This window comes from Liolophura sinensis, chromosome 1 (assembly GCF_032854445.1).
Source record: "Liolophura sinensis isolate JHLJ2023 chromosome 1, CUHK_Ljap_v2, whole genome shotgun sequence".
NCBI lineage: Eukaryota > Metazoa > Mollusca > Polyplacophora > Chitonida > Chitonidae > Liolophura > Liolophura sinensis.
The window spans coordinates 31,639,017-31,651,817 of NC_088295.1; the positions used below are offsets into that span (position 1 = coordinate 31,639,017).

The window sequence follows — 12,801 nt, forward strand, 5'->3', positions numbered from 1 at the left end:
AACTTTATAGAAATTTTTTTTACATATTTTTCTGTAATAACTGTGTCCTGTATGATTTTTTCTATGCATATATAGTGGCAGACTTTGTTCACTTTAAGCTTCAAACACAATCTAATCAGATTCGGACGAGCAGTTCTGGAGATATGGCACACAGTGCTTGCTGGAATGTCAACTGAAATACTGATAACCGGATGAAGAAGGGCGCAGAGGAACCTCAGAGGCTGATCAATTCTGAAGGCCCTGATCACAAAGCCTGAAACTTTCATTAAAATTTGGCCAACCAGTTCTGCAGATGTCTCACATAAAGGTACAATACTAGATTACAGAAAAATGGACGAACACGCCGACAAACCTGGTCCAGTCTTAAGGCCAATCTCATGTGTTCATCAAGTTCAGTTGGAACCACCGTCACAAAATTTCGTGAGCTATATTACTCGTGACTTTTACTCGTAAAAGACGTGGTCTAGGGTATAGTGCCATAACGCGACGCCATCAATCATAAAGCTGATTGACGAAGTTTTGTGACACTGGACCCCGGAAATGTGCGGACACGGTTACTATGACGACGGACGCCAGGAAGCACAAGCTCAATATGCCTCCTCCAAAAGATTTGGGACAGAGACAAAAAACAAACAAAACAACAACAACTATGTAGACAAACAACATGACAATTAACCATCGGATCCTCTTTTATTGAGGCGGACTAGGGTGCTTGAACACTTGATATCCGAGATATGAGTCTATAATAACATTCCAACAGGTACAGAGATAGAACGTGACAAGTTTATACACATGGACAATAACTAGTACTTGGCAACAATAATATTCTAATCCAGCATAAAACATAGATTCACTTTTCTCCATATCATGTATGATGCGAGTGAATACTGGTAACATTTTGCACACGTTTCTATGTGAACATGAACAACATTTAGCACCAAATTTTATTTGACCTAAAAGCATCAGATAAAAAAAAATGCACTCAAAAGTTCCAAAGCACACAAGTAAGTGTCTTGAAAAAAGAAACATGGCTTCTCCTCATGGAGAAGATTCAAAGCAACGACTGTGCTTTAAAGGATGACCGAGGTAGAATTCGGTTTCTGTGATACTGCAAATATTAACCTTGTCACGAGCATGGCGCCATAATCATTAAGTCTAGGGAAAAAATGGCTGTTGTGTGGTCACAAGCTGTGATGCATGCACAATTCAAAGAGAGGAATCAAAAGGTGGCAAACCACTTCAGGGCTATACTCCAAAAATGATGTCATCAACTGTAAGCTTTATGCGTTATGAGCTTAAAAATAGGGTCAGAATTGTTTACAAGTTGGTGGAAGATGTGATATTACACTGCCCAGCCACTCAGCATACGGACCTGGTGTATATGAAAGCATGATGATGCATGTCAACAAATCTCAGAAAGCTTAACACAAGAATCAAGATTGAAAAAAGGGAATCCTGGGACTGGATATGCTGCCCTCTTTCTTCTAATTTTTGGGTGGCTTCCATGGCTCAGTCGGTTAGCGCGCTAGCGCAGCGCAATGACCCAGAAGTCTCACCAATGCGGTCGCTGTGAGTTCAAGTCCAGCTCATGCTGGCTTCCTCTCCAGCTGTACGTGGGAAGGTCTGTCAGCAACCTGCGGATGGTCGTGGGTTTCCCCTCGGGCTCTGCTTGGTTTCCTCCCACCATAATGCTGGCTGCCGTGGTATAAGTGAAATATTCTTGAGTAGGGCGTAAAACACCAATCAAATCTAATTTTTGGTACACCTGGTCTGCTCATTTTAGCCAATATACATGTAACTGTAGCAGGAATACTGAGTTCCTTTTTTTCATCTAATGAACAACATACTCAAATGTTTACATTTTCAAAAGGCTGGTAAAGAAACACAATATTCAACTTTCAACACTTCTAACATCTGTCCCAAAAATTAGAAGAATGAGTGCTGAGAGACAAGTACACAACTCAAACATTAACTGTCGGCATCTCCCTATTCTATGTTTACAGGCAATAATAACTCACTAACTAGAATGTACTAAATAACAAGTACACTGTAACTGAATGTAGTAAATAACAACAGGCTCAGCATACATACCCATGTCTACTGTTTACCACAGGATTAGTGGCACTGACAATATTCGTCATCATTATACCCGATACTTTAACAATCTCTTTTGAACTGAACTGAGCGCGATCTGATCTGATCTGATCTGATTATTGGTTAAAGAAAAAACTCAACACCGTATGACAATTGACCTTTGTTTGGCCATAGCAATGGAGATATCTTGAGGCTGTCCAAACACACATTGTTTTTCCAATTAAATTTATTTATTTATTTATTTACTTGATAGGTGTTATATACTGTACTCCAGAATATTTCACTTATACGACGACGACCAGCATTATGGTGGGAGGAAACCTGGTGGGCCCCCTGGGGAAAACGCAAGACCATCTACAGGTTGCTGTCAGGCCTTTCCATAGACAGCTGGAAAGGAAGACAGCATAAGACGAACTTGAGCTCATAACGGCTGCATTGGTGGAGGGTCCCTGGGTCACTGCGCCGTGCTAACCCCCTCTCTATTAAAATTTACATTCACACAAATATATATATTCATTCAGCTCATATTCATACAAATACACATGTTGGCTCATTACTTACACAATTAAACACTATCGGTGATAAAAGATTCATGACCTGCATAAAACATTAAAACTTCTCTGAAGTATAAATGATTCAAATCTTCGTGACACAACCATCGTTTTCCTGTTCATACTTCTGCAGAGACAGTGGCACGCCTGGATGAAAGCCCAGCATGTCTTGAGATCTGGATCCAGGCCCAAAACTCCAAAACTTGTGATCTAAAGGCAACTCTGAAATAACGAATGCATGTACACAAATGGTAACATACATCATTTGTTACTAGGCGTGGAAGAAAACAAACATTTTCACAGACCAATATAACTAAAGCAACGTTTTGATGAAGGTCTTGATCAAGGACCAGTTGTCAGTAGACTTCTCTACATGCTCCAGTCTACATTTATATCGTCATTGTAAAGTCAAAGTCTCTTAACCTGGAGTTGGGCGTGGGGACTACTATGGTAACACCAGGTTTTCACTACTGTTATCCATGGTAATTATATGCACCAAACTCTACAGGGTTTCACGAATGAGGCCCATTCGCACAAAACCCTATCAAAGTAAAGAGCAGGTAACTATCATGGCATCGTAATGCTTTCGGCACTGGTGTCCGTTTTAAATCTGGCATAACATCGCTATGAAGACTTTCCGAGGCAAAGTTAAATCCCTGTTTTTCATGATAAGTCTATATTTGAGAGTTTCGGCATCAAGACATGAAAATTAAATGGTACCTCTTGCCCAAACTGGTCAAAACAGCTTCAAGCTGCCAAAACCAGAATATAACAATGACATGCATGTAAGCCTACTGCTCTGTCATGTATCTACACATTTATGGACTGAACCTTGTCATATAGGTTTGGTATAAGCAGATAAAACTGTTGAGGATATATAGTAGTTGTCAGAGGAGGTGTTGGATTTCTGTGTGTACATACATGTGCAAGTACCTGTGATGTATTCGATGTTGGGGATGGCAATGTCACTGTACTGGCTAATTGCCCAGCCCCAGAAGGTGTTCATGTGACGGTGGGGCCCTTTGTGATTGTCGGGGTCCAGGCGTGGGTTTGCCTTATCCGTGAAAAATGACCCCCACTCTTTCGACAGAAGGTAATCCTTCTCCAGGGGATCAAGAGTAGACAGACACACATCCTGTAGAGTGATCAAAGCAAACAGTAAATAATCTCAAAATGTACCAATTCAGATACATTTTACATCTGACTTACATATATAATTATTTATTTGTTTGGTGTTTCATAACATCATCAAAAATATCAAATGTACATGTATATGATGGTGGCCAGCTTTATGAGAAGAGGAAACAGGACAGAGCCACTGTGCATCTACAACTCTTCTGACAAACTCTCCAGATTTCTCAATGAAATGAGCATTGTTTCTCACTGAAATATACAGACATTCAAACTGTATATCATTGTTTCTTGCTGAAATATCTAGACATTCAAACTTTATAGCATTACTTATAGATGTGTCTAGATACTCAAACAGTCAGGCACAGCTTCTCACTGAAATGTCTAGATATTTAAACAGTCTGACACAACATCTCACTGAAATGTCAAGATATTCAAACATTTTGGCACAGCTTCTCAATGAACTGTCTAGATATTCACACAGTCTGGCACAGCTACTCACTGAACTGCCTAGATATTCAAACAGTCTGGCACTCTTCTCACTGAAATGTCTAGATATTCAAACAGTCTGGCACAGCTTCTCACTGAAATGTCTAGATACTCAAACAGTCTGGCACAGCTTCTCACTAAAATGTCTAGATACTCAAACAGTCTGGCACATCTTCTCAATAAACTGTCTATATATTCAAAGAGTCTGGAACAGCTTCTCACTGAAATGTCTAGATATTCAAACAGTCAGGCACAGCTTCTCACTGAAATGTCTAGATATTCAAACAGTCAGGCACAGCTTCTCACTGAAATGTCTAGATATTCAAACAGTCTGGCACAACTTCTCACTGAAATGTTTAGATATTCAAACAGTCTGGCACAGCTTCTCACCTCATGCCTTCGTCGTTTATGTCTGGGCTCTTCTCCGTCATTGTCAGCATCTCGGCTTACATTAACGTCATGTAGCGTATAGCCTTCTGCCTCCATCTCTTCTATAATCAGTACCACATTCCAGTTTACCTTCGACTTGGTTGGGAACACATCAGAACGCACACTGTCTCCAAAATACACAATCTGTGTGGACAAGGTAACACATGTACATGCAAATAAGCGCAATATAATCAACTACATGTATGTCATGTATTTGGTTTCAGAGAAATAGATTTAAAAGTATTCATCCTGTAAGCAGAAGAGTAATCAATGTATTATTTTAGAAGCCAACATTCCTTATATTTGTTAATTTCGTCAACATAGTGAGATTTAACTGCATGTGTCTAAACACTAAACTGTAAATGTAAATTTAGAACCAAAGCTATTTCAATTAAACCCAGCTACAAGACCTTGAAAATGCTTTTATTCACTCGTGTTTGTATGTTTAGCAGAATAAAACTGATATTACCCACAAGGCTCTCACCAATGTGGTCGCTATGAGTTCAAGTCCAGTTCATGCTGGCTTCCTCTCTCGACATATGCGGGAAGGTCTGCCTGTAACTCGGGATGGTTATGGCTTTTCCCCGCCCTCTGTCTGGTTTCCACAATAATGCTGGCAGTCGTCGTATAAGTGAAATATTCTTGAGTACGGCATAAAACATCAATCAAATAAGTAAATAAACAAATAAATAGATAAACAAACAATAAATAAATAAATAAAACTGATATTGCTACAATGTATGTACCTTTGGATCTGACTTTCCTGTTACTTTTCCAATGAATTTACTGAGTTCTTCAGCATTTCCCTGAGAGTAGTGGCCATGAAGTTGCAGATCTGTAAGTGGCTCCTTTTCCAGGTTGCCATCTGCGTGACCAAAACAGAAACCACAGGCTGATTACAATGCCATAGCATTAATTATGGCAGAGTATAACTGAAGTTCTATATCTTGTGTTGGAATATCAAATTTGTTAGATTCTTATTTACAAAAATGTAAAATATTCTCACCAAGCCTCAAGAACGGACGTTTGTCTTCAAAAAAAGATGGCTTTCGGGCATAGAAAACACAAAGGTCAAAATAGGACTTCCAGTCTTCCCTGTAACAAGTATGAAATAGAAATTTATATGTAAAGTACACATCCCTTTGCAACATCACATACTGATTTTTTTTTTTTTTTGATTGGTGTTTTACGCCGTACTCAAGAATATTTCACTTATACGACGGCGGCCAGTATTATGGTGGGTGGAAACCAAGCAGAGCCCGGGGGAAACCCACGACCATCCGCAGGTTGCTGCAGACCTTCCCACGTACGGCCGGAGAGGAAGGCAGCATGAGCTGGTCTTGAACTCACAGCGACCGCATTGGTGAGAGGCTTCTGGGTCATTACGCTGCGCTAGCGCGCTAACCGACTGAGCCACGGAGGCCCCACATCACATACTGTAAATTTTCAACCTTTTTAACCACTAAAGCACTTTTTCAGTGGAATTTATGCATGAAAATGAAGCTAAAAACAATTAGTGCATGTCATTAAAGATGCCTGCTTCACAAAACTGTGCAAATTATTTCTCTACACCCTATAGTTCTCTCAGAATGTTTCAAAATATTGGTTGCACAGGGGGTAGAAAAGGTTGAAAAACTAGGGTAACATAATATATACCTAAGAAGTTTAATTAATGATGACTAAACACAACAAAATAAGAAAGTACCTTACCCTAATACAAATTCCAGAGTATGAGTGGCAAAGTCCACAAATGATGAGGTCATGAGGAAAACAAACTTCTTCTGCTCCCGCAAAGACTTCAGCCAATTTTTAGCTTTGGCACTACACTTCCTGTAATATAGCTCAGGTGACTTCTTCAACTCAGGAAAATACCCTCCAGAGTTTTCTGGAAACACATTTTTGACACATTACTTGAGGTTTCTGTTGAATTAAGCAAATAATTAATACCCCCACTTTCCCAAAGAAAAAATGCTACAGAAATGAGTCACTTCAAATGAGTATTTCACTTATGCACAAAGTCTTCCAAAAAAACTGACTTTTTAGTTAATGGATAAAATGGGTCTAAATCTCAAGATGAAACACATACTGGCAACAGATAGCCCATGTATATGCTGCAGTTTATTGGACAGGCTTTACCGCCATATTCAGTGTTATACCAGTTAAAGAGACAGTGGTAGAAATCCTCTACTCTTGCCTGGTATCAAACTTAACACTCCAGTTGGAGGTGAGTTCAAGCATTCAACCTCACTGATCTAGAGCCAACAGGCTGTGGTGAGAACAATACTTTAGTTCAATCACCCACAATCATGTTTATTCATGACTTACCTGAAAAACTTTGATAGCGATAAGCATTAATAAAACCTGAAATTACATCCTCCCAAAATGTATACTTCTCCTGAGGTTTACCTGCCTTCACAAAAACAAAAAATATATCAGCTTTCAGGTTTATACAATACACTGAAACACCCCAAAAACGTTAGATAAAAATGCAATGAGATGTAAATGTATGGTACAAACAAACGCATGGAGTCTGACATTACAAATGAGGGGATACCTAATGGTAGATTTTCAATCTTTGTGATAAGAGTCAACAAACTTACATATTCAATGTCTCAATTTCAATGGGGAGCTAATAATTGTCAGGGGCCTCTGTGGCTCAGTTGGTTAGCGCGCTAGCCCAGCGTAATGACCCAGGAGTCTCTCACCAATGCGGTCGCTGTGATTTCAAGTCCAGCTCATGCTGGCTTCCTCTCCGGCCGTACGTGGGAAGGTCTGCCAGCAACCTGCGGATGGTTATCAATCATCTTAAAGGAGCTATCAGTTGTCTTGAGAGAGCATCAATTGTCATCAATAGTCTTGAGGGAGCATCAATTGTCTTGAGGGAGCCATCACTTGTCTTGAGGGAGCTGTCAATTGTCTTGAGGGAGCTGTCAATTATTTTGAGGGAGCCATCAATTGTCTTGAGGAAGCTATCAATTGTCTTGAGGGATCTATCAGTTGTCTTGAGGGAGCCATCAACTGTCTTAAGGGAGATATCAATTGTGTTGAGGGAGCTATAAATTGAGGGAGATACCAATTGTCTTGAGGGCGATATCAATTGTCTTTAGGGAGATATCAATTGTCTTGAGGGAGCTATCAACTGAAGGAGCGATCAACTGTCTTGAGAGAGCCATCAGTTGCATTGAAGGAGCCATCAATTGCCATGAAGGAGCTATCAATTGTCTTGAGGGAGCCGTCAGTTGTCTTACAGGAGCTACATGTATCAATAGTCTTGATGGAGCAATCAATTTATTGTTTTATACCACAACTAAGAAAATGGGTTTCAGAATTACGGCATATACCTTTTTGTCAATTATGTCTACAATTCGGGCAGATATGACAATTCCTGGCATATCAAAGTAGTTTTCAAAAATCCTGAAATTATCTGAAATGTATGAAAGCAAAATACTATTAATTACCATACAAAACAATAGTTGTAAGCAGAAACAAGGTACGTAGTGGATTATTCATTCAGATTTAAAAGCTGTAAAATAGGATTTAGGAAATCCATACAGCGTGACCTTCATTTTATTCAGAAATGATCCACGATTATAGTAATCACAACACATTAAAAATACAAACAACAGGTTAGCAACTAGATATGGCAACTACAGTAAGTACAGCTGTCAATGAGCAGCTCAAACACTAGCTTCATGTAAAACACCATGAGCAGAATCTGGTTTGGGCTATCATGAAGTCAATTTACACTGAAGTTTTGTATGAAAAATTCACAAATTTTCTGATCTAAAGTCAAAAGGAAATAAATCTGAGCACCCTGAAATGTTTTTTTTATTTATTTATTTAATTTGTGTTGATAAGACAAGTGGTTTTCAACCAAAAGACCATGCAATTATTGGCTAAATAAGTGTGGTCAACAACTACAAATTATCACCAAGGCCCTACAAACAATGAGAGCCGAGGAATCAAGCTGAATATTTGTCAAACTTACTGCCATCACTGTTGAAGTTATCCCTTAGATAGCTGAAGTGCTCCCAGACTTTAGTATCTCCATACAACTCCAAAACCTCTGACCTTTGCATCATACGAGTACCATGACTGGCCCTGAAGGTATTAATAAAATAGATAATTTACTTTCAGAGATTGTTGCTACATGTACATATGTGAAATTAGATAAATTAATCTTTGGATTGTAGGGGTATAAACATATCTAGCTATAATTAATGTGAAAAAATACAAACACAAAATCAAAAATCAAAAGAAGATGTCGCTTGTACTTTACTAGGCCATTATCCCAATGCCCAGATAAGGGCTGAGAGAACATGTAATCATGAAAGTTGAAGCTTGTACATATATCATTAGCACTTTTGTTTTAAATTCTGTGGAGAAGAATAAAATGCATTATGTACTATGCACTAAATAGCAAAATACTGAAAGATTCGCATGTATACATTTTGTTCTGTTACAGAACTTAACGATGCAGCTTTATGTGGTAATTTCTGATGATCATGATGATGATGATGATAATTTCTTTTTATGATGACTTTTCCACTAAGTTCTGTCACATACACATAATTTTCATATGTATACATGTATATGTAAGTAAAAAATAACTAAATATTTAGGAAACTAAAATATGTGAATAAATACTTACATGTACCAACCAGTCATAAACTCTCAAAAGCTCAAAGTCAATATTTGGAATTACATTAATTACCAGTAATCGTCGTACCATACCTTCTCAATAATTACAAACACTTGCTAATTCAGACACACTGTAAGAGAGCTGGGTAGACCACAGAAGTCTCCCGCTGGCCCAGCCGAGGTATAGGCCTAACCTGCCATATAAAGCCAGACTTTCCGCAACAGCTTAATCGCTTATTCATGGTATTTTCATTTTTTTTTTTTTTTTCTCACAACTTTCACTGCAAGTCCATCCCTGCTTCTTACAACCATTCAATGGATAAAAAGTGAAATTTTACAAAAGCAGCAGTGTGTTTCTACCCGTCTTGCCAAGCTGGTGAGACTCACTAGGGTGTGACAGGGGCTCACTGAGGTGTGACAGAGGTGTGGGCAGCTGTCACTGATGGGCTACTGGTAATCCCCTACTCCCCACACAGAGTTTACAACACGTACTTAAAACAACAGTTTCTGAATATGGGTGTGTAATTATTGAGAAGGTATGGTAATGCTTGTATCTATATGCATTATCATGATTAAAGTATATAATCAAGTGATCTGTGATCATCAGCTACTGTGCAGTCAAAAATTTGTAAACATGTATGTTATTGTACATGTGTGAGGTAGGTAATGGTACAGGCTACAAAATGTGACAAAATCATAATAATAATAATTAGGTAATAATCACCTGAGAACTGTTCCATCATATGCAAGTTTTAGAATATTTCCCTTTGGTGTATCCAGAACTAGGCCTTTTGTACTGGAAAAGAGCATAATTTTAACAGTTAATATCAAGGAAATGAAAAAAATCATGTATGGCAAATGACAACCCATTACACTGTTGTCTTGAGTGAGCCCTTAATTTCCTTGAGGGAGCCATCAATTACCATGAAGGAGCTATCAATTGTCTTACAGGAGATACATGTATCAATAGTCTTGATGGAGCAATCCATTGTCAAGATGGGGCTATAGGTGATCATCTGGAAATATTTAACGTGCATTAACAAACCAGGAATGGACAGGTGTAAACAATAACATAAAAAACGCAACTTGTGCTATTGAATAAGCAGGCATTTCCAAAGATGGCTCAATTTTCAAGTACACAATTTTTGATTAATGACTTAAAAAGTGTTCCCCTGGGCTCTGCCCGGTTTCCACTTGTTACAATGCTGGCCGTCGTCGTATAAGTGAAATATTCTTGAGTACGGCGTAAAACACCAATCAAATAAATAAATATATAAAAAGTGACACTGAATTAACAGATTTGAGATTTGGGGGCAAACTTTCCACATTTCAGGATATTTCCTTACCTTTTTCTTGACCTGTCATGAACTCATAATTGATTTACTGTAGATGTACATGGGCATCTAGCACAGTGCATAACTGTGCCTAAAATTTCCTTTAAACTGAGTTTGCAGTCAATTAATACTGTTGTTACATGTTAGATTAGCATAGTACTTTTGCAGCAGTGTAATAAACTAAGCACCAGTGATAATTAAGCCATCCACAATTGTCAAAATAATATAAGTACAAAATATATATATTATAAATTAAAACAGACCAGAAATCCTTGTGAATGTTCAGGTCTTGCCTCAGTTCTGAACTGTATCCCCGCTCTGATATCAAATACTCAGCAACACATGAGTATGTTAGCTGAAAATTTGAACAAAATAATACATTTAAGTATATGTTAACATAAATCCGTAAAACGGTCAATCAGAACAATGTGGGTTTAACTGAAAGAATGGGACACCTTTATACAACCTCTATTACCTTAAATGAAAGAGCTACACAAACTGTGAGGAATTCTATTTTTTATGTTTTTGTATGAGAGAGAAGTGGCTGTACACATTGTTGTTTTCTACAAAATCCACCAACTTGAGGCACACTAAAAGTCTCGCCATGTTTTAAACTCGTCCAATGAAAAGCCTCCTTTCCTCCTCGTGAATATTCATTGTGACGTCACTGTGCTTATGGTTTTACTCCTACTATATTATTAAAGTGCATTTCCAGTCTAGGCTAAATACGCACATGTATATCACGATAATCATGGACTTTAAGGTCTGTGAACGCTAACTCTAAAACAGAAGAGTTTGGAATGTATGAGAGTGCCACATCATGCCTACATGCCATGCAATGCCCTGAAGAGCTATACCGGGCAGATCTAAGGATGGTGACATATGTAATGTTTCAAAATGGCGACCTGAAGGAAACCTCTAAATGTTCGATGTTTAACTATTAAATACTCACATAAGAAGCACTGCTGGCAGAAAATTGAGAAATCTTAGTTAACCTTGAGTATTGCTCTTTCATTTAAGGTATAGGTTATATAAATGTGTTCTTTTCTTTTAACTTGCATTTATGATGTATTACCTGCAATATGGACTACAAGTAAACTGGTACAAAATATACATTAAAAATGAACTGAATTACACTTTTTTGATGTTTAAAATCGTCCATTTGTTGATACTTCACCAGTATAAACATTACAAAGACTTTGTTCTACAATTTCTTTCTGTATGAATATTTCAATATGGAATAATGAGACCCACTGTTAAAGCTGGATTTTTTTAATATTTTTTTAGGGGGACAAGCTGTAAACATATCTAACATTTAACAGCCATGGCCAAGGTTATCTGGCCAAAAATGTTGTTACCAAATGTGGTTTAACTATGTACATCACACCTCCCACAATATGTAGATCATGTAGATGGCTGACTAAAGGTTCATAAATGTTGCACATACAATTTACACTTACATGTAACTTAATTTAAACATGTACTGTATTGGTATAAATCACTACCGGTAAAGAAGAGTGGGTGCCACACTGCCACTATGAAACTGGAAATAAAAACGTATAAACCCATGACATTTCATTTGGACTAGTCCTGTTAATGGAGCAAATTAGAATGAAGAAAACTGTGAGCACTCAAGCTGGTGGCTTTTACCACGACCTGCATTTGTAATTTTTCAACCTTTATACCAAAGTTTTGACATGATGTGGGAGTCTGTTTTAAAAAAATTAAAACTTCGTGAACTGCAGATTTAGAGTCTGATTGTTAATTTAGTACAATCTTATTCATTAAATTGATCAGAAGAAATTCGCCATATGTCCATGCTGTCAACTATCCTCCATATATATACTCTAATTTACTTACTAAATATACAATTATTTGAAATTTAATACTTAGGCCTACTCTGAAATTTTCGACAAGATTGAACTTTGCCAGTGTGTGGTCCAGGTCAAAGCCGAAGGCGTCGCTGTCAGCCAAGGAGAAAAGGTGAGCCGCGTCCATAGCTAAAGTGTGCACAGATAGATCCGAAAAAGATAGGCCTGTCTTACATCTACACAGAATCCTCGGCACAAATTTAACTGTTACAGTAAAAGTTTTGTACATTCAGTTCAGCCTGCGCACACGTGAACTCGCTA

General features: G+C 38.0%; 1 protein-coding gene across 1 annotated transcript; it reads right to left on the reverse strand.

Moving 5' to 3' along the window:
• Positions 1-1,833: 1,833 nt before the first annotated feature.
• LOC135471855 (5'-nucleotidase domain-containing protein 1-like) lies at positions 1,834-12,792 on the reverse strand. The gene is made up of 12 exons (XM_064751262.1): positions 12,569-12,792; positions 10,933-11,024; positions 10,060-10,131; positions 8,683-8,795; positions 8,036-8,118; positions 7,020-7,104; positions 6,405-6,579; positions 5,701-5,789; positions 5,441-5,559; positions 4,656-4,838; positions 3,579-3,780; positions 1,834-2,867 (listed from the first exon to the last, which is right to left on the reverse strand). The coding sequence occupies exons 1-12, from the start codon at positions 12,767-12,769 to the stop codon at positions 2,731-2,733; spliced, it is 1,551 nt and encodes a 516-aa protein (XP_064607332.1). The 5' UTR covers positions 12,770-12,792; the 3' UTR covers positions 1,834-2,730.
• Between the last annotated feature and the right edge of the window lie 9 nt (positions 12,793-12,801).

What these genes read in the sequence shown, in the direction of transcription:
- LOC135471855 (XM_064751262.1), bottom strand. Translation starts at nt 12,769, where the DNA reads ATGTACAAAACTTTTACTGTAACAGTTAAATTTGTGCCGAGGATTCTG. An exon ending in TCGCTATCAAAGTTTTTCAG is followed by an intron (nt 6,580 to 7,019) that starts GTAAGTCATGAA and finishes ATGTGTTTCCAG; the next exon opens with AAAACTCTGGAGGGTATTTT. An exon ending in ACTCTGGAATTTGTATTAGG is followed by an intron (nt 5,790 to 6,404) that starts GTAAGGTACTTT and finishes TACTTGTTACAG; the next exon opens with GGAAGACTGGAAGTCCTATT.